Genomic DNA, 26,408 nt, shown 5'->3' with positions numbered 1-26,408 from the left:
GAAAAAAAATCTGAAATCCAAAACACTTCTGGTCCCAAGCATTTCAGATAAGGGATACTCAACCTATACCATTATCACCATTTTACAGATGAGAATTTGGAAGCAGAGTGTTTTAATAATGCACCCAAAGTCACAGAGTTGATTGGACACAAAATTTGAACCATGGCAGTCTGACTTCAAATCTGCGTCCTTAACTATTATTCTAACATCACTAGGAGGCAGACATAAAGTACCATCTAGTCCTTTTGTTGACAATTCCAGGAAAGGAGCTGGTAATCATTCCCAAATTTCCTCAAGAAGTTAAGCAGAAAATACTGTTGACATACAAAAACACTAAAATACGTATTTATGGGCAGAAATGTTACTGACTAGAAAAGAAATACCTACCATGTTGTGAGAGAGCCTGTTCCAGGGGAGACACCACATTAGAAGGAGGTTTCAGCCGAATCACATTGTTGGTGACGGAGAATGCCAGTTTCACTGTCTTGATCAGCAGCTGGCCCTGCCCCTGGCCCTCTGCCCCATCACTAGGATGCCAAATGGAAACCAAAGTTGATTCAGACACTATGACTTCATTCGCAACATATGTGCTCTCATGAATTAGATTCCAACAATAATCCCAGAGTTCAACAGCTTCTGTTAGAGGCCCCAGTCCAAACTAGGAGAGAGGAGGAGTAATCAACTCCTTTTGCTATACGCTAGTCTATACAGCAGCCACTAGGGTATATAAAGGCTATGTCCTAGGAAGAACAATGTCGTCTTCTAAAAGCTACTACAAGTTTTAACTTAAACTGGAGTTATTAGAAACATGCAGGCACAATAAAGACAAACAAACTGAAGGTAGAGAAGGAGCCCTACCTTCGAGGCTGAGCAGCCATCACCATGTCAATGGTGTCCACGCCAATGCCCATGATATTAATAACTGTCTGTCCTGCTTCTGTGTATGCCAGGCTGCAGATGCAGAGAGACTGCAGGCTGGGAGTGTGACTGGAAGACAGAGGTGTTCTGAGTTACCAGGGAGCCCTTCAGTGTATCTTGGAAGGAAGGGCATTGTCCAGTTGGGCTAGGGTGGCAAACCTAAACTACTGGACACTGGAGACCAGCTCTCTGCAAGCTGAAGGCACTCTGATCACTTTCCTGAAATAGACTTGATCACCTAATGATTACCCTGAGAAGCAATCTAAATGCCCATCAATTAACAGACACAGCTACTGAAAAGCATCATGAGTAATCAATACGATGGAATGCATGGAACCATTAAAACAAGATATCTATATGCAGTGGTATGGAAAGAAAGTTACAGTCAGTACAGAAAGAAGAAAAAAATGAGAAAACATAGTAACTAACTCTGGGAAGTAGATACATATGAAAAGTATCTTGTCAGGAATGAATATTTGTAAAGATCATAAAGATTATTAATATATTACTGTATGTGTATACACACACACACACACACACACACACACACACACTCTCTCTCTCTCTCTCTCTCTCTCTCTCTCTCTCTCATTCCTACTTCTCTGTCCACAGAGAGAAATGATAAACAGGCCAATAGAAAGCAACTCACAACCTCAAGATTACTGAGTTCTGGGATCAACCAAGGTAAATTCTCTGGAAGAAATGAGCTGGCTTTGCACAGCAAATGCCTGTTTTTGCCTTGGTGAGCACCACGCTCTAACAAATCAACCCCTTATTACCTGCTGTGCAGGTCTGTCTCGTGGCACAGGTTCAGTATCGCATGAATCAGCTCCAGGATCAGGCAACCTGGACTCCAAAAAAGACACAGGAATGACGTGGTCTTGTGTAATAACCCTTATCTCAAGAAAGGGAAAGAAAGAAGCTCTCCAGGGAGCCAGAAATCCCAAAGCTGCCCTGCCCATGCTGTCCTTACCGATCTGCTCCCTCACTCCATGAGAGTTGTAGCGCCACTTATGGTAGCTGGGAAGCATCTCCTTCAGCACAAACATTACACAGGGTACAAGTCCTTGGCTCTGGGTACTACCAAGTTGCCCCTAGAAGAAACCATGCTTTGAGGGCTTCCGCACATTTAGGAAGAAGTCATTTAGTTACCTAGAGATTTAATTCTGAAACCACAGATAGGGCCAAAGGAAATCTAGGCAAACCTTGGTCATCAATGAAAAAAAAAAAAAGTAAAAATTCCACTTTATAGTTGAGCCCAAGTTGTGGGTCTTTTCTAGAACAGAAAAAGTGATGAAAGGGAATGTCACAAAAGGCACCAACATGAAGAAAAGGGATGCAGGCTAAATCTGGACAGAAGGCAGGTGCCTTAAACATGAAAGATGGAGGATTGTTGATTAACAATGCCACCTTCACTGTGATGATTGCTAGCCGGCCCTAAGCTCAATCCCATCACTAAAATACTGGGAAGGAGATCTGCGAGGTCAACTGACTAACATAACGAAACCCTGCCTCTACTAAAAACACAAAAATTAGCCAGGTATGGTGGAGTGCGCCTGTAGTCCCAGCTACTTGGGAGGCTGAGACAGAACTGCTTGAACCTGGAAGGCAGAGACTGCAATGAGCAGAGATTGCACTACTACACTCCAGCCTGGGTGACAGAGCAAGACTCCATCTAAAAAGAAGATTTGATATGCAAAAATCTGAGACCCAATGAGATCTGTTAACTGTAGCATCCTGCATCCTTCTATTAAAAATGAGGACTCGCCGGGCGCGGTGGCTCAAGCTTGTAATCCCAGCACTTTGGGAGGCTGAGGCGGGTGGATCACGAGGTCAAGAGATCGAGACCATCCTGGTCAACATGGTGAAACCCCGTCTCTACTAAAAATACAAAAAATTAGCTGGGCATGGTGGCGTGTGCCTGTAATCCCAGCTACTTAGGAGGCTGAGGCAGGAGAATTGCCTGAACCCAGGAGGCGGAGGTTGCGGTGAGCCGAGATCGCGCCATTGCACTCCAGCCTGGGTAACAAGAGCGAAACTCCGTCTCAAAAAAAAAAAAAAAAAAAAAATGAGGACTCTTAGCTGGGTGCGGTGGTTCAAGCCTGTAATCCCAGCACTTTGGGAGGCTGAGGCGGGCGGATCACAAGGTCGAGAGATCGAGACCATCCTGGTCAACATGGTGAAACCCCATCTCTACTAAAAATACAAAACATTAGCTGGGCATGGTGGTGCGTGCCTGTAATCCCAGCTACTCAGGAGGCTGAGGCAGGAGAATTGCTTGAACCCAGGAGGCGGAGGTTGCGGTGAGCCGAGATCGTGCCATTGCACTGCAGCCTGGGTAACAAGAGCGAAACTCCCTCTCAAAAAAAAAAAAAAAAAAAAAATGAGGACTCTTTATTTACATATAAATATCTATTAAAATCATTTCTTTTGTTTTTTTTTTTTTTCCTCAGAGACAGTTTTACTCTTGTTGCCCAGGCTAGAGTACAATGGCACAATCTCGACTCACTGCAATCTCTACCTTCCAGGTTCAAGTGATTCTCCTGCCTCAGCCTCCCAAGTAGCTGTGATTTCAGGCACCTACCACCATGCCCAGCTAATTTTTGTATTTTTAGTAGAGATAGGGTTTCACCATGTTGGCCAGGCTGGTCTCAAACTCCTGACCTCAGGAAGCCTGGGCCTTCCAAAGTGCTGGGATTACAGGCGTGAGCCACCATGCCCTGCCTACAACCATTTCTTTTTAACCATTCATTGATTCCTGCAGGCAGGAAGTATAGTTTTTTCATGCATGACACTCTTCTCAACCCCATGAGGTAAAGACCATATAGCATTCCTATTTTAGAGATTCTAAGAAATTCTCTACTTGCAGCTAGTAAGCTGTCAGTCTGAATGTAAACCTAATTCTGACTCTAAAATTTATGCTCGATGTATTTTTCAAACTGAGTTGTAATCAATTAGTAGATTATGAAATCAGCTTATAGTCAAAATTCACTTAAATAGGGAGGAGACTAAGTAGAAAATATCATAGTACAACTTCTGTGGTGAGAATACATGTACTGTGAAATTTTGCTTCAGGAATATACATATACATGTATATATACTGGGACATGATATTATCCTGTGTTACTGTCAAAATAGCTTGACAGTCACTGCAACAACCTTTTGGCCTCTTCCGTTCTACTTCGTAAACCTTCTGATTATTAAATCAATGCACATAATTAAGTACCTAACAGAGAACATACTGGCACATAGTAGGTGCTCAATACATAGAAACTGTTGTCACTATAACTTCAAGATGACTATTCTGCCAACAGACAAGAGGATTAAAGCAGCAGGGGCCAGAGAAACTATTTCAGAGTTATCTAACCAGACTTGACGTTTTCTTTTCCTGCCCTTTTTGAACCAAATCAGACTGCACCTTGACAAGGGTGGTAATCAAGCGCAGAAAGGCAATGGTGACCCCATATTCGCCCTGAGGCTGTTCACTATTCATCAAGAGGTTTCCGTACCCTCCAGCATTCATCCCTTCCGCACTGGAAAAAGAGAAGCAGAGGGAAAAACATGATAGGGAAATTTCAAGGTGTCAAGAAACTAATCATACAGCATTCTTGTTATAATCTAGATGGCTTGAACATAAAATAGAAAAGATCTCCAATGGAAGTAATCAAATCTAGGCAGTACTGTACCCAAGGTAAACATTAAGAACACGTTTTATTGATGTAAAACCTCAAGAGATTGAAAGCAAAAAAATCGAACATCAGGGAAACACTCTGTCAAGAGAGCACAAAGCAAAAATGCTCAGGCAGTAAGATGGAAACTGTGTACTTGTGTCTACTGGCCGAGCTCGAGAACCCATGAAATAAGAAAAAGTACAGAGTGACTGTGGCTTAATAATGGGACACCAAGTCCCTGCATCTTGACACCTCTGGATTCTCTGGGCTGTTAAGTAAGTAAATGCTTACATATTAAAGTGATTGAAGGTGGGTAAGAAATCTCTCTTGCTCTTGACTGTGGCTTACGTCTGTAATCCCAGAACTTTGGGAGGCCAAAGCAGGAGGATCACCTGAGACCAGGAGTTTGAGACCAGCCTGGCCAACATGGTGAGACCCCCGTCTCTACTAAAAATACAAATATTAGCTGGGCATAGTGGTGTGCACCTGTAGTCCCAGCTACTTGGGAGGCCGAGACAGGAGAATCGCCTGCATATGGGAGGTGGATGTTGCAGTGAGCCAAGATCACACCACTGCACACCAGCCTAGCAACAGAGCGAGACTTTGTCTCAGTTAAAAAAAAATAGCCAGGCATGGTGGCTTATGCCTGTAATCCCAACTGTTCAGGAGGCTGAAACACAATTGCTTGAACCCAGGAGGCGGAATAAGCTGAGATTGCATTACTGCATTCCAGCCTGCCGACCGAGTAAGACTCCATCTCAAAAAAATAAACAAACAAATAAATAAGTAAAAATAAAACTAATAAAACTAGGCTAGACCTGAAACATATCTGGTTCTCACTAGGGAATATGGCCCACCACCCTAAGACCTGGCTTACCTAATCATCTGACTCATGTTGGAGACAGGATGGGCAACAAATGGTAAAAAACCTGTATGACGAAGATCAGTCCAGACCTGAGAAGGAAAAGGAAGAATTAAATGCTCACATCCTCAGATATGTCCCAGGTGCTACATTTTTGGCTGTTGGGAAGATCTGGCATCTCACCTTTGCTGGATTACGGGCAGCCAAAACAGTTAAGCAGTTGACACAAGAAGCAATGACATCCACAGGTGGAGAGATGACTGTTGTTAACCTGGTTCGAGAACGTGTACTACACTCAATAAAGCAAATAATACAACTGGTTCCCTCGAAAACATTTTTCCAGTTCTCTCTCCCCAGTCCCTCCCCTCAGCAGACATACAGAAACAGGAAAACCCTCACAGATATAAAAACAGCAAAACCAGCTGAGCACGGTGGCTAATGCATGTAATCCCAGCACTTTGGGAGGCTGAGGTGGATCACCTGAGGTCGGGAGTTCAAGACCAGCCTGACCAACCTGGAGAAACTCCATTTCTACTAAAAATACAAAATTGGCCAGGTGTGATGGTACATGCCTGTAATCCCAGCTACTTGGGAAGCTGAGGCAGGAGAATCACTTGAACCTGGGAGACAGAGGTTGCAGTGAGCTGAGATCATGCCACTGCACTCCAGCCTAGGCAACAAGAGTGAAACTCCGTCTCAACAACAACAAAAAAAAACAGGAACACCAAAGAATATGTGTGAACTTTAACTCAGTTGGTATGTGTCCAGACTCCTGAAACTGACAGCACAAGTGCTACGATCTCTACCAGGCAGCTGAGGGTCAGCCAAGACAGACTCACCGCTGCAGGAGCATGTAGATGCGAGATGTGATGGGCAGGAGACAGTCCGCTATCGACAGGTCTGTACTGACAACCTTATGGACAAGATCAATGATGGGTTTGACCCGCTGGCAGTGCTGAATCACATCTGAGGAGAAAGACAGCCTGTGACCTCAGAGCAAACAACTCCTTTTAAGATCACTGACCAGTCTCTGAGACCCAGATACACAAATCAGACAACACAATCTTGATGGTTCTAAATTTTATCTAGATACTCTATTTTCTAAATCCTCCAAGCATGTCCACTTTTGACCTTACCTGCAGTTGAAACAACATGAAGCAACATTTCAATCTCACAGGTAAAGAGGGTCCAGCTGCTGTAAGAGTATTCCCAGCGTACTAAGTATGCCCTATCATCCAACATTACTTGGCCCACAGTGCCTTGAGGTATGCGAAGGTTGGTCTGACCCCCTAAGAAAGGGAGAAAGAGAATATATAACATCTGAGGACAAATAAAAAACATAACACCTCCACCAGACACCAATATATATATATTTTTTGAGACGGAGTTTCGCTCTTGTTACCCAGGCTGGAGTGCAATGGCGCGATCTCGGCTCACCGCAACCTCCGCCTCCTGGGTTCAGGCAATTCTCCTGCCTCAGCCTCCTGAGTAGCTGGGATTACAGGCACGCACCACCATGCCCAGATAATTTTTTGTATTTTTTTTAGTAGAGACGGGGTTTCACCATGTTGACCAGGTTGGTCTTGATCTCTCGACCTCGTGATCCACCTGCCTCAGCCTCCCAAAGTGCTGGGATTACAGGCTTGAGCCACCGTGCCCGGCACACCAATATATTTTTTTTTAATTTAGTTGTGAAATCATCAGAACATCAATATTTAAACACACAGAGATACACAAATTCATAGACTCTTTTCCTTTTTGAGACAGCATCTCACTCTTGCTCAGGCAGGAGTGCAGTGGCATGATCTTGGCTCACTGCAACTTCCGCATCCTGGGTTCAAGTGATTCTCCTGCCTCAGCCTCCCGAGTAGCTGGGACTACAGGTGCGCACCACGACTCCCGGCTAATTTTTGTATTTTTAGTAGAGACGGGGTTTTTCCATGTTGGCCAGGCTAGTCTCAAACTCCTGGCCTCCAGTGATCCGCCTGTCTCGGCCTCCCAAAGTTCTGGGATTCACAGACTCTCTTCTTAGTAACTAACATTCCTATAACTTTTTTTTTTTTTTTTGAGACGGAGTTTCGCCCTTGTTACCCAGGCTGGAGTGCAATGGCGCGATCTCGGCTCACCGCAACCTCCGCCTCCTGGGCTCAGGCAATTCTCCTGCCTCAGCCTCCTGAGTAGCTGGGATTACAGGCATGTGCCACCATGCCCAGCTAATTTTTTGCACTTTTAGTAGAGACGGGGTTTCACCATGTTGACCAGGATGGTCTCGATCTCTCGACCTCGTGATCCACCCGCCTCGGCTTCCCAAAGTGCTGGGATTACAGGCTTGAGCCACCGCGCCCGGCCTCCTATAAATTTTTCAACTAAAAAATCCCAAAAAGTTATTTTCATGTAGACAAGTGACTCTTTCTACATGTCTGAAAATCACCTGAGTACCGAGAGCAGTTTTCCATTCAAATGATGATAATAAGAATACCACCTTATGGGATGGCTAGGGCCCAGATCACTGTAGAAGTCAGTGGTGATGATGCCAGGATTAAAACAGTGAGGCTATTCCCTCTATATTGTCCTCCTTGAGCACCTGGAGCCTCAAAGTGGTAATTGGCTGGGTGCAGTTACTCACGTCTATAATCCCAGTGCTTTGGGAGGCTAAGGTGAGAGAATCACTAGAGCCCAGGAGTTTGAGCCTGCAGTGGGCTATAATCATGCCACTGTACAGAACAAGACACCAAAATATATATATATATATATATATATATATATATATATAATTTTTTTTTAATAAAAAAAATAAAAAAGCCTGTCATAAAAGGAGCTACCACACCACATCAAGGATCCCTGTATCTTACCAAGGGGATAAAGGAGTTTGGGTGTTTGTCTCCGCCAAAGAGTTCCATCTTCATGGGAGATCACATCATGAGGCTTGTGTTTATAAAGTTCATTGTAGAAAGACATCTTATCCAAGAAACTATACACCTGCCAACATAGAAAAAACCATCACACATTCCCCTCCAGGATATGCAAAGGGAGATCCCAGTGTGCTCTTTTAGCCAGACTCTCAAACTTCTTGTGAGCCCACCACAGTGACCGTTCTTGGAATTGCCTTCTGCTCCCCTTGCCAAATCTTCACCATGCTTTTAACACTCAACTCAAGTCCCCATCACTCCACGAGGGCAGTTCTGTCTCCTGAACGCTATGGTCTTCATTGCTCAAACAACATTTACTCTGTACCAACTGGTTCTTAGCTATTTATTTCTTATATCTATTAACTTCCAACTACATATTAAGAAACTTTATACTTAGTCTTAATCCCACAGTATCTACAACAGGTACTTAATGAAAAGATCATTTAATTTTATAGAATTGAGGTGCTATCTTTGGCATCTTTCATTCAACTTCAGACTAACTTTTGTCATGGCAGTGGAACTGCAATGTGGAAAGCAAAAAAGATTCCTAACAAAGTCTCCATAAAGAATTAAAGAGCCGGGCGCGGTGGCTCAAGCCTGTAATCCCAGCACTTTGGGAGGCCGAGGCGGGTGGATCACGAGGTCGAGAGATCGAGACCATCCTGGTCAACATGGTGAAACCCCGTCTCTACTAAAGGTGCAAAAAATTAGCTGGGCATGGTGGCGTGTGCCTGTAATCCCAGCTACTTAGGAGGCTGAGGCAGGAGAATTGCCTGAGCCCAGGAGGCGGAGGTTGCAGTGAGCCGAGATCACGCCATTGCACTCCAGCCTGGGTAACAAGGGCGAAACTCCGTCTCAAAAAAAAAAAAAAAAAAAAAGAATTAAAGAATCTCCCATTCTCTTTACTTATCTGACTGAGCAACTTACCTTTTTGGCAGTGGACTTCCCTGATACCAGGGCTCGGAGAAGTTGCAGGAGTGGGGAGAGGAGGTGGGGAAACATTCCACACACACTGTCCAGAATGATCCCAAGGCCAGAGGTTGGCTCCTGTGGTGGAAGGGGACAAATTACTGATCTTCACATGATCTACAAATTAACATATTTCAAAATTTCCCAGCAATCATGAGAAAATTTAGAATTAATCCTTCCACTTAGACAGGTATCATTCCTCCTTAATAATTTAAGACTTTCATATTTCCACTGAAAAAGGATGTAAAACAAGTGATTTAGTGAGAGGCCTAAAAAGAGACTATTATTCTATCCAGTGACCTCTTCTCAGTCATTCTTTCTATGGGAAGACAGTATTGCTCACATGAGCATTACATGTTTCCACTAAAGTGCAAACTACCCAACTATGTCAGCAGTTGGCTACCACACAGGAGCCACAGATCCTCACTCTACATACTGATTCATACCAGCCTCTCCCAGGAGCAGTGATTCTGTAATATCAGATAGCATCTTACAAAAAAGAAGGTAAAATATACAGGTAGATCATGAGTTGGATCTTAAGATTTGAGGTTGTTGTCAATGTGCAAGGCAAGTACTGGTGAGAAATTGTTCTTTTCAAAGCCAAATTCTCACTTTAGTTACGATACACTGAAAACTCGTAAGACACAGTTACAGTCACCTAAAAGTACTTTGAAGAGCTGCAGGAACACTGGTGCCTAAAAGACTGCCAATATGAAAACAAAAAACTGGTGGGGTGGAGAAACAGCACACTGGTAATAATGTGGGCTACAGACTCAAGTCAGACAGAACTGGGTTCTGGCTGTCTCTTTCTATGTGTGACTTTGAGCAAATCACTTCACATGTCATCACATTAAAAAAGGGACAGCGTGGGATCTCAAAACAAAACAAAACAACAAACAAAAAAAAACAAAGGGGGGCCAGACGCAGTGGCTCACGCCTGTAATCCCAGCACTTTGGGAGGCCGAGGCGGGTGGATCACGAGGTCAAGAGATTGAGACCATCCTGGTTAACATGGTGAAACCCCGTCTCTACTAAAAATACAAAAAATTAGCTGGGCATGGTGGCACGTGCCTGTAATTCCAGCTACTCAGGAGGCTGAGGCAGGAGAATTGTCTGAACCCAGGAGGTGGAGGTTGCAGTGAGCCAAGATCGCGCCATTGCACTCCAGCCTGGGTAACAAGAGCGAAACTCCGTCTCAAAAAAAAAAAAAAAAAAAAAAAAATGACAGCAATATCTATTTCGTATCTTTTTTTTTTTTTTTTTTTTTTGAGATGGAGTCTCCTTCTGTTGCCAGTCTGAAGTGCAGTGGCGCAATCTCAGCTCACCGCAACCTCTTGACTCCCTGGTTCAAACGGTTCTCCTGCCTCAGTCTCCCTAGCAGCTGGGATTACAGGTGCATGCCACCACACCTGGCTAATATTTATATTTTTAGTAAAGACATGGTTTTGCCATGTTGGTCAGGATAGTCACGATCTCCTGACCTCGTGATCCACCCACCCTGGCCTCCCAAAGTGCTGGGATTACAGGCGTGAGCCACCTCGCCCAGCTCTTATTTCATACATTTTTAATGAAGATTAAATGAGAAAATACACATGAATGCTTAGTACAAAATCTGTAAGCAAACAAGCGTTTGACATACTTACTGTTCCCCAGAAAAGTTCCGGAAGAGAAGGGTCTGCCAGGACTTCACATGCTGTATCAATTATATCCTGTTTGAGGAGGGGAGAAAACAGATCATTTTCCCTAGCTGAACCAGTCTATCTTTATTATTGTATTCTGTTGAAATAAAAACACCAAAACACCAATAAACACTAAAGTGGGAGAATCAATTCAATCCAGGAGCTCCAGAGCAGCCTGGACAATCTAGTAAATCCTCTTCTCGAAAATAAATAAAATAAACATCTTCATGCACAATGTCAGAAAGAACTGGTTAAGAATTGGTTGGGCAGCCGGGCACAGTGGCTTATGCCTATAATCCCAGCACTTTGCGGGGCCGAGGCGGGTGGATCACAGGGTCAGGAAATAGAGACCATCCTGGCTAACGTGGTGAAACCCCATCTCTATTAAAATACAAAAAATTAGCCGGGCATGGTGATGCGCACCTGCAGTCCCAGCTACTTGGCAATCTGAGGCAGGGGAATCACTTTAACCTGGAGGTGGAGGTTGTAGTGAGCTAAGACCAATGCACCAATGCACTCCAGCCTGGCGACAGAGTGAGACTCTGTCTCAAAAAAAGAAAAAAAAAAAAAAAAAAAAAAATTGGTTGGGCGTTGGGGGTCACCCCTGTAATCCTAACACTTTGAGAGGCCAAGGTGGGCAGATCACTTGAGGTCAGAAGTTCAAGACCAGCCTGGCCAACATCATGAAACCCTGTGTATACTAAAAATACAGAAATACAAAAATACAAAAGTGGCCCACACCTCGTAATCCCAGCTACTTGCGTGGCTGAGGCATGAGAATCACGAACTCAGGCAGTGGAGGTAGCAGTAAGCCAAGATCATACCATTGCACTCTACCCTGGCAACAAAGTGAGGCTCTGTCTCAAAAAACTATATATATTGGTTGGTTAAGGATGGATGGGTAGATTGACTGACTTACTTACTTATGTTTAGAGAAGACAAGGTCTTGCTCTGTCATCCAGACTAGAGTGCAAGAACTCTGGGTGAGTGGGTTTGTTTCTTCTTACAATTTTTTTATGTACATATGTATCTATTTTTAGAGACCGGATCTTGCTCTGTTGCCAAGAATGGAGTGCAGTGGCACCACCATAGCTCACTGCAGCCTTTAGCTCCTAGGTTTAAGTGATCCTCTCACCTCAGCTTCCCAAAGCACTGTTACAGGAGTGTGCCACCAAGCCCAGCCAAGAACTCTGGGTTTAAAAACTAAGATTACTTCCTGTCCAAGGTGTATTGTGTCTGCTGTAGGATGTTAGACAAATTAGTCTGTCAGAACTAGAAATGCTTTATCTGTAAAATGAGGACAGTAATACCTGCTTCAGAGTAGGATTATAAGAATTATAAATAAGGATTAAATGAGGTAATATATCTCATTTACACTGTAAATTCAAAAATGCCATATAAATATAAGTTATTACTAGGCTCAGCTAGACTGCTCTCCTAGAGGTCAAAAACAGTGTCTTTTTTTTTTTTTTTTTTTTTTTTGTCTTTTTTTTGAGATGGAGTTTTGCTCTTGCCACCCAGGCTGGAGTATAATGGTACAATCTTGGCTCACTGCAATCTCCGCCTCCTGGGTTCAAGTGATTCTCTGCCTCAGCCCTCCAAGTAACTGGGATTAAAGGCGCCCACCACCATGCCAGCTAATTTCTGCATTTTAGTTTCACCATGTTGGCCGGACTGGTCTTGAACTTCTGACCTCAGGAGGCCCTCCTGCCATGACCTCCCAAAATGCTGGGATTACAGGCATGAGCCACCATGTCTAGCCAAGAACAACATCTTTAATTGTTCTATCCTTAGCACCTAGCACAGAGCTTAGCATACACAGGGAATCTAATAAATGCTCATTGAATGGTTTTTTTTTTTTGTTTGTTTGTTTTTTTTTTTGAGACAGAGTTTCGCTCTTGTTACCCAGGCTGGAGTGCAATGGCGCAATCTTGGCTCACCGCAACCTCCGCCTCCTGGGTTCAGGCAATTCTCCTGCCTCAGCCTCCCGAGCAGCTGGGATTACAGGCACGTGCCACCATGCCCAGCTAATTTTTTTTGTATTTTTAGTAGAGACGGGGTTTCACTATGTTGACCGGGATGGTCTCGATCTCTCGACCTTGTGATCCACCCGCCTCGGCCTCCCAAAGTGCTGGGATTACAGGCTTGAGCCACCGGTGGCGCCCGGCCTGAATGATTTCTTTAAAATCCATGTACCAGGATTCCTGCAACCCTCATGTTTTTTGTTGTTGCTGTTGACACCGGGTCTCACTCCATCACCTGGGTTAGAGTGCAATGATGCCATCTCAGCACACTGCAACCTGTGTCTCCCAGGCAAGTGATCCTACCTCAGCCTCTTGAGTAGCTGGGACTACAGGTGTGCGCCACCACACTCAATAATTTTTTGTATTTTTGGTAGAGATGGGGCTGCATCATGTTGCTCAGGCTGGTCTTGAACTCCTGAGCTGAGGTTATCCACCGGCCTTGGCCTCACAACCTGAGATTACAGGTGTGGGCCATAGTGCCTGGCCCTAATATGTTAGTATCAATCTTCCAGGTGTAAGGCCAGGTCAAAAGTAACCAGAATTCTCCCAAAGTACACAAAGACCAGCCTGGCCAATATGGTGAAACCCCATCTCTAGTAAAAACACAAAAATTAGCTGGGCATGGGGGTGCATACCTGTAGTCCCAGCTGCTCGGGAGGCTGAGACAGGAGAACTGCTTGAATCAGGAAGCGAAGGTTGCAGTGAGCCCAGATCGTGCCACTACACTCTAGCCTGAGCTACAGAACGAGACTACCTCTCCAAAACAAAAAACAAAAAAAAAACAAAACCACAAAACAAAAAGAAACAAAAAAAACAGACCAGGCTCATGCCTGTAATCTCAGCACTCTGGGAGGCTGACGTGAGTGGATCACCTAAGGTCAGGAGATCAGGACCAGCCTTGGGCAACATGGTGAAACCCTGTCTCTACTAAAAACACAAAAAAATTAGCTGGGTGTGGTGGCGTGCACCTGTAATCTCAGCTACTTGGGAATTACAGGCTAGTTGCCCTAGCTCACACCTGTAATCCCAGCACTGAGGGAGGCCAAAGGGGATGGACTGCTTAAGCCCAGGAGTTCAAGACCAGCCTGGGCAACAGAGTGAGACCCCGTCTCAAAAAAAAAAAAAAAAACCCCGAAAAACAAAACCAGTGCAGAATGCTTACTAGTGCCACAAATGTCTGGCACAGATGTACTACAGAGTAGAACAATAAGCATTGTTATAAAACAGTATATATTTGGGAAGCCGAGGTGAGAGGATCACTCGCATTTTGGCGTTAAGACTAGCCTGGGCAACACACTGAGACCCTGTCTCTTAAACTACAAATAAACAGCCAGGTGCGGTGGCTCACACCTTAAGTAATTCCAGCACTTTGGGAGGCCAAGGTGGGCAGATCATGAGGTCAGGAGATGGATACCGGCCTGGCCAACATGGTGAAACCCTGTCTCTACTAAAAATACAAAAATTAGTCAGGCGTGGTCACAAGTGCCTGTAATCCCAGCTACTCGGGAGACTGAGGTAGCAAAATCACTTGAACCAGGGATTCAGAGGTTGCGGTGAGCCAAGATCGCACCACTATACTCCAGCCTGGAGACAGAGCAAGACTCTGTCTCAAAAAAAGAGAAAGAAATAAACAGAAAATTTAAAAACAGTATATCCATTGTCATTCCATTTCTAGGGAATTACTATATTTTCATATATCTATGTATTTGGAAAAGGGAAAGGAATACACCAAAATGTTAACAAGTTATCTTATGTGACAGGACTATACTTTTTTCTTTTTATCAGTATTTTCTGACTTTTCTACAATTAACATTTAACACCTGTATAATAGTAAATGAAAACAAAGCCAGGTGTGGTGGCTCATGCATGTCACCCCAGCACTTTGGGAGGCCGAGGCAGGCTGATCACTTAAGAACAGGAGTTTGAGACCAGCCTGGTCAACATGGTGAAACCCTGTCTCTACTAAATATACAGAAATTAACCAGGTGTGGTGGCAGACACCTGTAATCCCAACTACTTAGGAGACTGAGACAGGAGAATCGCTTGAACCTGGGAGGCGGACACTTCAGTGAGCTAAGATCACGCCACTGAGCTCCAGCCTGTGGAGGATTCCATCTCAAAAAAAAAAAAAAAAAGAAAAGAAAAAGGTAAACAAAAATGGATGGCAGTAAATAAATTAACATATGAGGTAAACAATGTCAGATCCAATGGGGGTATTTTGTGGACTTGATTGCAAATCTGGGCAGCGTAGACAGCTTCATGGAAGCCAGACACTGACCTGCTGATTGCCCAGTGTGTGCAGTTCCAACGAGGTCAGAACGAAAGACAGCAGTCCATAGACACACATGCACGCAGTGCTGGTGGTGCACTAGAATGGCAAAGGAGTCGGTGAATCATTCTGAGTAATACAACTCTTCCCCGGATTTAGCATAATCCTATTGCCTTCATATATTCTTTATAAACAAATGGGAAGAAAATCTGAAGCTTCGTAATTGTCCTAATTTAGTTACAAGATCAGGAAGACAAAGGAAGTAAACAGAAAGCGGGAACCGCCAGTATTACAACAAAGTCAAGAATAAACTGAAAAAAGTATTGCCAAAATTATCAAAGTTTGAGTGAGGAAGAAGAAAATCATATTCAGCCTACAGAAAAAACAGTGGTAACAGGAATAGATATAGCACCTGATCTGCCACCAAGATAAACCAATCAGTGAAAACAAGTGGGGACCGTTGGCTGAGTTTTCTTTCTTCTTTAAAAAATAGGCTTTGTTTTGTAAAGCAGTTTTAGGTTCATAGCAAAACTGAGGAGAAAAGTACAAAGATTTCCCATATATCCTCTGCCTCCACACATAAATAGCATCCCACTAAAGCAGTACAATTGTTAAAAGTGATGAACTTAAATTGCATTATTATTATCACCCAAAGTCCAGTTTACATTAAGGTCACTCTTGTGTTGTACATTGTATGGATTTGGACAAGTATGACACGTATCCAGCATTATAGTATTATACAGAATTGCTTCACTGCCCTAAAACTCCTCTGTGTTCTACCTAATTCAGCCCTCCTGCTCCACTAGGCGGTTGGGAACCCACTAGTCTCTTATAATGCCTTCACAGTTTTGCCTTCTCCAGAATGTCACGTAGCTGGAATTAGACACTATGAAGCCTTTTTAGATTGTTTTTTTTTCATTTACTAATATGCATTTAATGTTTTCTCCATGTGTTTTCATGGTTTGATGGCTCATTTATTTTTGGCAATATATAAATATTCCATCATCTAGATGTACAACAGTTTATTTATACTTACTAAAGGACATTTTAGTTGCTTCCAAGTTCTGATAATCATGAATAAAGCTGCTATAAAGGTCTGTGTGTAGGTTTTTGCGTGGACATGTTTTCAACTCCTTTGGGCAAATACATACTAACCAAGGAGTACAACCGCTGAAATCTGGCCAGGTGTGGTGGCTCACACCTGTAATCCCAGCACTTTGGAAGGCAGAGGCAGGCAGATCACCTGAGGTCAGGAGTTCAAGACCAGCCTGGCCAACATGGTGAAACCCCACCTCTACTAAAAATACAAAAATTAGCTGGGCGTGGTGGCACCTGTAGTCCTAGCCATTCAGGAAGCTGAGACAGAAGAATTGCTTGAACCTTGGAGGCGGAGGTTGCAGACTGTGCCACTGCACTCCAGCCTGAGCAACAGAGTGAGCAAGACTCCATCTCCAAAAAAAAAAAAAAAAAAAAGGCCAGACGAGGTGTCTTATGCCTGTAATCCCAGGGCTTTGGGAGGCTGAGGTGGTGGATCTACTGAGGTCAGGAGTTTGGGACCAGCCTGGGAAACATGGTGAAACCCCACCTCTACTAAAAATACAAAAAATTAGCCAGGCATAGTGGCACATGCCTGTAATCCCAGCTACCTGGGAGATTGAGGCAGGAGAATCACTTGAACCCGGGAGGCAGAGGGTGCAGTGAGCCGAGACTGTGCCATTGCACTCCAGCCTGGGCAAAAGAGCAAGACTCCATCTGAAAACAACAACAATAACAAAAAATACACAAGCTCACTAAACCATGCCACCCAAACCCCAACATAAGACTCAAGAGAATTTCTAATTCATCTTGTTACAGTTGATTAAGTCCCCTGAAAATGACTTCTCCAGTCAGTATATCCAAAGCTATCTTCCTAAGATATACTTTTACTGGCAGAGTCAGACTCAACGAGTTCAAACTGTATCTACCATTTACTGGCTATTATTGTTGCTCTGGGCAAATTATATCTCCCTGAGTCTCAATTTCCCAATACATAAAACAGAATGATAACCCTTAACACAAAAAAGTATTATAAGGATTCTATAATGTTCATAAACATTACAAACAATGTCTGCTGATGTCTAAATGCTCTAGAAAGGTTAGTTACAACATGATCCCATTATCGACACCACCATTATAGCTGTTACATTATTATAATCCTTCTGCCAGCTCACTCCCATGCTCATCACCCAGAGCCTTAAACTCACGTCATTTCCCCCACTGGCAAGTGACTGCAGTAATCTGGTCAAGTACTGGAACACATTCAGCTGGATGGCTATGCCACCTATCTTCCGGACCACACTGCTTGTCTTTTCTGGGTTTAGAGTGTGACGGAGGAGAGCCCAGGCCAAAAGCACTGGGGCATGATGTGTAATGTCCCCAAAGGTCAACATTAAACGGTCCATATCCTAGCAAGAGAAGAAAACACATCTACATCTCTGAACAGAAAGCCTCAAGATCCCTCAACCAAATTTTTCATCATGCTCAATAAGCAATACATAATGAGTGGCCTCACTCTCTCATTCTGGTATTTCACTCTTCTTAAACCCCCAGCCACCAAACTAATAAACCCTTGATTACTCTTCCTTTTACCCACAAAATTTGTCTACTAATTTCATGTAGTTTTACAATTATAAAATGCATGTTCAAATGGACAATCTTTAGAAATTTTATCCTGCTCCTTCTAGAACTTTCTATAATCTCTCTTCATTTTCCAGCTTTCTAACCATCTCATCTCAATGTTTTTCCCCTTTCCTCTTCCTTCACAGGCCTCCTAAATACAGACCATCTCCAGGGTTTTCTCCTTGGGTCTTTTTTGTCCTTGTAGCATCTCCATGAATGAATCATCTCAGATTCCATTATCACCTTGATATAAATGACTGACAAATCTGAGATTTCCTCTAGGTCTAATCAACTGTTTAACATTGTAGAGGCTGAACACGGTGGCTCAACCCTATAATCCCAGCACTTTGGGAGGCTGAGGCAGGTAGCTCAATTGAGGTAAGGAGTTCCAGATCAGCCTGGCTAACATGGTGAAACCCCATCTCTACTAAAAATATAAAAATTAACCTGGCAGGGTGGTATGTGCCTCTAATCCCAGCTCTTCCAGAGGCTGAGGCACGAAAATTGCTTGAACCTGGGATGTGGAGGCTGCAGTGAGCTCAGATGGTGTGCAGCCTGAGTGACAGAGCAAGACTCTGTCTCAAAAAAAACAAAATAGGCTGGGCACAGTGGTTCACACCTATAATGCCAGCACTTTGGGAGGCCGAGGTGGGAGGATCACAAGGTCAGAAGATTGAGACCAGCCTGACCAATATGGTGAAACCCTGCCTCTACTAAAAATACAAAAATGAGGCTGGGCACGGTGGCTCACTCCTGTAATCCCAACACTTTGGAGGCCAAGGCGGACAGATCAGCTGAGGTCAGGAGTTCGAGACCAGCCTGACCAACATGGAGAAAGCCTATCTCTACTAAAAATACAAAATTAGCTGGGCCTGGTGCAGCATTCCTGTAATCCCAGCTACTCGGGGGGCTGAAGCAGAAGAATCACTTGAATGTGGGAGGCAGAGGTTGCGGTGAGCCAAGATCGCGCCATTGCACTCCAGCCTGGGCAATAAGAGCAAAACTCTGTCTCAAAAAAAAAAAAAAGTAGCTGGGTGTGATGAAGCATGCCTGTGATCCCAACTATTCAGGAGGCTAAGGCAGGAGAATCACTTGAACCCAGGAGGCGAAGGCTGCAGTGAGCCAAAACCATACCACTGCACTCCAGCCTGGCAACAGAGCAAAACTCCGTCTCAAAAAAAGCAAAACAAAACAAAAACAATCGCAGAACCTCCACATCACTGAACAATGTAGAATTCCCCAACACTGAAAATTTTATGCAGAAGAGTTCAGAAATTGAAAACATACTACTAACTTATAAACCATCTGAAAAAAAAAAGAGGCTATTCCAAGTTCACCTGACAAATAAGCCCATCCTGGGCAAACTGGTGCAGTTCTCTTCGGTCATCCAAAGCACACTTATGCAAGGACTCAATATCCATGCCCTCCACCAGGATGAGGGCACTGAAGTAGCTAGAAAGAAAAACAGTATCACTGCGTTATATATCCTGTTCTGAAACTCAATTGAGACAAACGTGAGACATAAGACACTATGATATCAAAAAAACCTACTGGGCCAGGCATGGTGGCTCACTCCTATAATCCTAACACTTTGAGAAGCAGAGGTGGGAGGATCACTTGAGGCCAGGAGTTCAAGAGTGTCTTGGACAACATAGTGAGACCCCATCTATACCACACACACAAACACAAACTTTGCTGGTATGTATCTTTGCTCACAGAGTGACCAGGCCCCCAACTGTGGATACATCCATGGTCATAAATATAGAAAAAACAAGAAATTTAAAGACCACAGACCTGAAAGAAAACAGTGAGCACATATGCCTTATTTACCACTATCCTGTTAGCAGTTGCATAGTGCCTGGCCTACAACAGTTGTTCAAGGAATTTTTATTGAATGAATGGATTAATCCCTTAGATGAAGACAGTAAGTAAAAGAGCAGATTACAATACTCATTTTGAGAGAAGAGCACGTACTCTCTCAATCCCAGTCTTTACTCCCTGCATGAAAGGGAATGTGGCAGTATACCTATTTCCCCACCTGTTAAGTGAAAATTACACCTACCCCCCACCCATTTACATACCACTATAGTATCAATGCGTAAACACTACAAGTTCTATGATGTTTAATTCACTCATACTTACCCAATCCGATCTACAAACGGATCCATCGTCTCATCCACCAGGTGCCTATTGGTCTGCCTACTACCAAATCCTTGCTCTTTAAACATCTTGGTTAATACAAGTAGGTCACTGGGTGCCATCTCAAAGTATGCATAATAAAGGAAAATAATTTCTAGCAGCATGGACTGTTCCCGAAGGCACTGAACAAACCAGCGAGACACTTGTCGCTCTGTCTGCACAACCAATGAAGAAAAAACGGGAGAGAAATAACATGAGATTAAAAACAGTACTTAAAAAACATGCTTTAAAGATAGGGTCTCAATCTGTCACCCAGGATAGAGTGCAGTGGCATAATTATGGCTGGCTGCTCAAACTCCTATACTCAAGTGATTCTCCTACCTCAGCCTCCTGAGTAGCAGCTAACACTACAAATTCAAGTCACTGCACCTCACCCATATTTAATTTTTTTTCTAAGAGACAGGTTTTTTTGTTTTTTAAATAAGACGGGGTTTCACCATGATGGCCAGGCTGGTCTTGAACTCCTGACCTCAAGTGCTAGGATTACAGGCGTGAGCCACCACACCCAGCATTTCTTTGTTTTTTTTTTTTTGCGGGGGGACAGAGTTTCGCTCTTGTTACCCAGGCTGGAGTGCAATGGCGCGATCTTGGCTCACCGCAACCTCTGCTTCCTGGGTTCAGGCAATTCTCCTGCCTCAGCCTCCTGAGTAGCTGGGATTACAGGCATGCGCCACCATGCCCAACTGATTTTTTGTATTTTTAGTAGAGACGGGGTTTCACCATGTTGACCAGGATGGTCTCAATCTCTTGATCTCGTGATCCACCCGCCTCAGCCTCCCAAAGTGTTGGGATTACAGGCGTGAGCCACCGCGCCCGGCCCATCTTTGTTTTTTATTAAAAGACAGGGTCTGGCTGTGTCAACCAAGCTGGAGTGCAGCAGTACAATTATAGCTCATGGCAACCCCCTACACCTGAGCCTCCCAAGTAGTTAGGACTAAAATCAAGCACCAACGCACCTGGCTCATATTTTCTTTTTTTTAATTTTTGGGAGAGAAAGGGTCTTGCTATGTTGCACAGGCTGGTTTTGAAGTCCTGGCTTCAATCAATCCTACTTTGGCCTCCCAAAGCACTAGGATTATAGGCATAAGCCACCGTGCCCAGCCAACCAATATTCTTTTCTTTTGAGAGAGTCTTATTCTGTCACCCAGAGTGCAGTGCTAAGATAACAGATACGAGCCATGTGCCCAGCCTCAGTTGTTTTCTTTTACACCTTTTATAGCACTTTAAAGTTCTCTTCATGTAAATCAGGCGTCCCCAAACTTTTTACACAGGGGGCCAGTTCACTGTCCCTCAGACCGCTGGAGGACCGCCACATACTGTGCTCCTCTCACTGACCACCAATGAAAGAGGTGCCCCTTCCTGAAGTGCGGGGAAGCGGGGCCAGATAAATGGCCTCAGGGGGCCGCGTGCAGCCCGCGGGCTGTAGTTTGGGGACGTCTGATTTAGATATTACATTGTCCTAAACTTACTCCTGGGAATTTCATGCTTTTATTGCTGTTTCATGCTTCTGACTGGAAACTTTCCAAGAAGACAGAGAGGTTATTTGTACAAATGGGCCCTATTCATCCATTAAATATTTTTAAGGTAGCTATATTTTTGACTAATGTGTTTTAATAAGCATGTTTTATTTTCAAAACAAAAAAGGTCATGCTATAACCTACAGATGCAAATTGGTTTAGAAATTACGATAAAATAGGCTGGATACGGTGGCTCACACCTGTAATCCCAGCACTTTGGGAGGCCGAGGCAGGTGGATCATAAGGTCAAGAGATCGAGACCATCCTGGCCAACATGGCGAAACCCCATATCTACTGAAAATACAAAAAAAAAATTAGCTGGGTATGGCGGGGCGCGCCTATGGTCCCAACTACTTGGGAAGCTGAGGCAGGAGAATTGCTTGAACATGGGAGGCGGAGGTTGCAGTGAGCTGAGGTCACGCCACTGCACTCCAGCCTGGTGCCTGGTGACAGAGTGAGACTCTGTCTCAAAAAAAAGAGAGAAAAGAAAAAGAAAAAGAAATTAGGATAAAATAATCAGACTAGTGTCACATACTAAGCAGAAAATAACAAAGATGATGAAATATTAGTTCCAGAATTCTATTAGCCATTAAACAAATTTTAGTGAAGAAATGAAAGTAAAGTAATGGGATTACAAATAAAAAGTCAAAGTCCGAATTAAGTACCATTAATTAATGTCATCAATATTTTGATTTATATGACATGTTTAAATTTTTCCCAAGAATAATAATCTAGGCCAGGTGCAGTGGCTCACTCCTGTAATCTCAGCACTTTTGGAGGCCAAGGCAGGTGGATCACCTGAGGTCAGGAGTTTGAGACCAATCTGGCCAACATGGTGAAACCCTGTCTCTATCTCTACTAAAAATACAAAAAATTAGCCGGGTGTGGTGGTGCATGCCTGTAATCCCAGCTACTCAGGAGGCTGAGGCAGGAGAATCACTTGAACCCAGGAGGCAGAGGTTGCAGTGAGCTGAAATCGTGCTACTGCACTCCAGCTTGAGCAACAGAGGAAGAATCCATCTTACCAAAAAAAAAAAAAAAAAAATTAAGAATGATAATCTATAAGTTTTAAATGAATGAATGAATGATGAATAATTTAACTTGTAGCTCTATAAGCAAGGGTATACAATTTTCCTAAGAGTTACAGGAGAGCACAGTAACTGCATACCATGAGATTTCCATGTGTCTCCCAGGTTGGTGCTTCAGTTTTATAAAGCTCTTCAAACTGTTGTCTGTATTTTGAAACAAGCTCCTTTTCCAATTTATCAACACAGTCTGCATATTCAACCTTTAAAAAAAAATCAAGAGTTAATTGTATCTAGAATTATTAAGATGATACAGCGTAAAGAGAACCAAGAGGACTAAACGAGCTTACCCTATAGGGATGTCTTTCATCTTGAAAGTAAGTGAGAAGGTGTAAGACACAACGAAGAATACAGGTTCTTTCTTCATAATAATAATCTGCAATCTGAGGAACCCAAAGATTCAAAATCAGTTACTCACCTTTGCTCATAGGAAACTAAAGTTTAAATTTATTGATAATCTTAAAGATGCAGATGGAAAAGTCCAATTTGTATAAACAAGCAATCACAGAAATGCAAACATACTGAATTAGGCCAAAAGAAAGCAAAAGACTCATAAACCAGGATATACAGCATGAAAGGGATTATTATTTAATAATATACACAAGTTTCCAAAAATATTTTCTAGCATGATTTCTCAGAGCATTAACGTAGCAAACACTGCTATCAACTGGTAGGCCAAACACATACAAATATAAAAATATCGGCCAGGCGCGGTGGCTCACGTCTATAATCCCAGCACTTTGGGAGGCCGAGGCGGGTGAATCACGAGGTCGAGAGATCGAGACCATCCTGGTCAACATGGTGAAACCCCGTCTCTACTAAAAATACAAAAAATTAGCTGGGCATAGTGGCACGTGCCTGTAATCCCAGCTACTCAGGAGGCTAAGGCAGGAGAACTGCCTGAACCCAGGAGGCGGAGGTTGCAGTGAGCCGAGATCGCGCCATTGCACTCCAGCCTAGGTAACAAGAGCAAAACTCCGTCTCAAAAAAAAAAAAAAAACACCGATATAGGTCCTAACTGCTTGTAACTAAGGTACTTAGTTCTCACTAAATATCAAATAGGAAACTTCTTCAGAAGCCACAAATTCCATTTTAACACGAGATCCTAAGTGAGAAGGTCGCTGGAGAGGGACTGAAGAATAAAGAAATAAAGAAATACGAATTAATCCTTTTGGACTTAGACCTAGAGAAAAATATCCATGAACTAGTTCTCACCAGCAGTAGCTGAAGCATCTCCTTGGGAGAAACTTCTCTACTTGGCCCAGTAGATAAAAGCATTGTATAAAAAAAAAATAACAACAACAACAACAAAAAAGCATTGTATCACAAATGAGTTAATATGTTTCTTCATAAAGACCTCCATGCTTATTCAACAGAAGAATCACAAGTGAGCAATGGTCAGGAAAATGAGGTCAAGAAGCTGTCACTCAATTTCACATAAAAAAATAGAAATGGTGACTACTACTGACCTTCAGGATTAAGGCCTGGCTCTGCCTCTCATCTTGCAGTACCGTCTGAAAAGAAAAACAGCAGTCACAAGGCCATCTTATAGGCAAAACTCAAGTAACAAAAAAAGATACATACCTTCACTTCATCCTTCAAGGTTACAATTGCACATTTGTTTCTATATACACTTTCCACCTTATTTTTTACCCAAATGTACCCAAACCTGATATCAAATCCCTCCCTCTCTCCTCTGGCCTCAGTCCTCATACGTATAATGAGGGGCTGGGCAAGCTAGAAATTCTACCAAATCCTTATCACCTATAGTAGCCTAAGATTCTATGATTAACATGCCAATGTTTAACCTCTCCACTCCCCTAAGTATGAAGACAGGTCTCAGCTTATGTGTATATATGTATTCTCTATTTTTTTTTAAAGAGATGGGGGTCTCACGCTTGCCCAGGCTGGAGTGTAGTAGTGCGATCAGAGTTCACTGCACCCTCAAACTTCTGGGCTCAAGAGATCCTCCTGCCTCAGCCTCCCAAGAAGCTGGGAGTACAGGCACAAGCCACTGCTCCCAGCTTATGTCTTCTTTTTTCTTTTTTTGAGACAGAGTTTCGCTCTTGTTACCCAGGCTGGAGTGCAATGGCGCGATCTCGGCTTACCGCAACCTCCAACTCCTGGGTTCAGGCAATTCTCCTGCCTCAGCCTCCTGAGTAGCTGGGATTACAGACACACGCCACCATGCCCAGCTAATTTTTTGTATTTTTAGTAGAGACAGGGTTTCACCATGTTGACCAGGATGGTCTCGATCTCTTGACCTCGTGATCCAACCACCTCGGCCTCCCAAAGTGCTGAGATTACAGGCTTGAGCCACCGCGCCCGGCTATGTCTTCTTTTTTCAGACGGAGTGTCACCCTGTCGTCCAGGCTAGAGTGCAATGGCACAATTTCGGCTCACTGTAACCTCTGCCTCCTAGGTTCAAATGGTACTCCTGCCTCAGCCTCCCAAGCAGCTGGGATTACAGGGGCCTGCCACCATGCCCAGCTATTTTTTTTTTTTTTATTTTTAGTAGAGATGGAGTTTCACCATGTTGGCCAGGCTAGTCTCGAATTCCTGACCTCATGATCCGCCTGCCTTGGCCTCCCAACGTGCTGAACTTACAGTTTTTGGGGTTTCTTTTTAGAGCTTATGTTTTTTTGCTTTAGTGTTTCCTGAAGATGACTGTACCTGATCACCTACCACTGATAAATTGGTGCCCAAACACTACATTATCTAAAATCAACATGGAAAAAGGATAAAAGCAGCAGAAAGGAGCTGACATAAACCACAAACCTTTAGAGAGTCCCTAGTACCCCTGTAGTCCTCTTGCAGGTAACATTGGAGTAACTGCACACTCTGTTCTTCATCAAGACCCTGAAACACAGAGATCTTAAGTAAGGAACAGCCACTTTAGCTCAGAAACCGTACACGGGAGGCCAAAGTATTTAAAGATTTGTCTTCTACAATGAACACAGAACTTGAATAAACAAAAATGCTTCCAAAGATTTCATACAACATAACAATTCTGACTCTAATAAGAAAAGAAAAGAGCCAATCACTGCCATACAATTTGTGTTACAGTTAAATGTACAAGCCAGAAACAATAATGCTTATTCACCAAACACATTGATACAGCAAATAGGCATGATGTGAGCTTCCAAAATGACAAACTTAGTCACCTTAAAGACCACATGTGTGGTGAAGAAAACCCTATGATATGCAGTAATTGGATCAGGCAACTTTTACTTGTGACTTTTAGGGAGAAGAGTTGCAACCTGGGTATTTATGAAACACAACATGTTCAATTTAACCCTTAAAACAAAAACAAACTGAATTTTCACTATCACTAGCAATACAACCATCCACATCCACACAGCAGGTAAGAAATTGAGCAAGTCCAGATTTTCACTCACCAAAAACTTGCTGATTCTTAAACCCAGTTCCTTCAATGGTGAAGCTACATCTTTATTCGCTTTCACTTTTTCAGCTGAACTTGGACTATGAAAAGAACAATGATCATTTCTTCATTATCAATAGCCCACTATGAGTTTAAAATAAAAATATTTTAAAATATTTTTCCTACAGACTTTTCCCGCCCTTTAGATGCCAATAAAATACACAGACACATTCATCTCTATAGACATCATAACACAGGGCTGGTTA

General features: G+C 43.3%; 1 protein-coding gene across 1 annotated transcript in view; it reads right to left on the bottom strand.

Moving 5' to 3' along the window:
• Nucleotides 1–26,408, bottom strand: part of NUP188 (nucleoporin 188) — a 56,839-nt gene that overhangs the window by 17,115 nt on the left and 13,316 nt on the right. Inside the window, exons 4-24 of the mRNA XM_039474950.2 lie at nucleotides 26,159–26,243; nucleotides 25,539–25,619; nucleotides 24,230–24,274; nucleotides 23,051–23,143; nucleotides 22,844–22,963; nucleotides 20,102–20,313; nucleotides 19,297–19,411; nucleotides 17,545–17,745; nucleotides 15,311–15,400; nucleotides 10,973–11,038; nucleotides 9,288–9,407; nucleotides 8,304–8,430; nucleotides 6,588–6,740; nucleotides 6,291–6,417; nucleotides 5,635–5,722; nucleotides 5,467–5,543; nucleotides 4,337–4,451; nucleotides 1,892–2,012; nucleotides 1,698–1,764; nucleotides 859–987; nucleotides 388–527 (exon numbers count right to left, since the gene is read on the bottom strand). Of these exons, the coding sequence (XP_039330884.1) occupies nucleotides 388–527; nucleotides 859–987; nucleotides 1,698–1,764; nucleotides 1,892–2,012; nucleotides 4,337–4,451; nucleotides 5,467–5,543; nucleotides 5,635–5,722; nucleotides 6,291–6,417; nucleotides 6,588–6,740; nucleotides 8,304–8,430; nucleotides 9,288–9,407; nucleotides 10,973–11,038; nucleotides 15,311–15,400; nucleotides 17,545–17,745; nucleotides 19,297–19,411; nucleotides 20,102–20,313; nucleotides 22,844–22,963; nucleotides 23,051–23,143; nucleotides 24,230–24,274; nucleotides 25,539–25,619; nucleotides 26,159–26,243 (2,372 nt within the window). The remainder of the gene's footprint in view (nucleotides 1–387; nucleotides 528–858; nucleotides 988–1,697; nucleotides 1,765–1,891; nucleotides 2,013–4,336; nucleotides 4,452–5,466; nucleotides 5,544–5,634; nucleotides 5,723–6,290; nucleotides 6,418–6,587; nucleotides 6,741–8,303; nucleotides 8,431–9,287; nucleotides 9,408–10,972; nucleotides 11,039–15,310; nucleotides 15,401–17,544; nucleotides 17,746–19,296; nucleotides 19,412–20,101; nucleotides 20,314–22,843; nucleotides 22,964–23,050; nucleotides 23,144–24,229; nucleotides 24,275–25,538; nucleotides 25,620–26,158; nucleotides 26,244–26,408) is intronic.

The sequence above is a fragment of the Saimiri boliviensis genome, chromosome 2, assembly GCF_048565385.1.
Source record: "Saimiri boliviensis isolate mSaiBol1 chromosome 2, mSaiBol1.pri, whole genome shotgun sequence".
NCBI lineage: Eukaryota > Metazoa > Chordata > Mammalia > Primates > Cebidae > Saimiri > Saimiri boliviensis.
The sequence above is the reverse complement of the archived record's forward strand: the minus strand, read 5'-3'. Positions and strand labels throughout refer to the sequence as shown.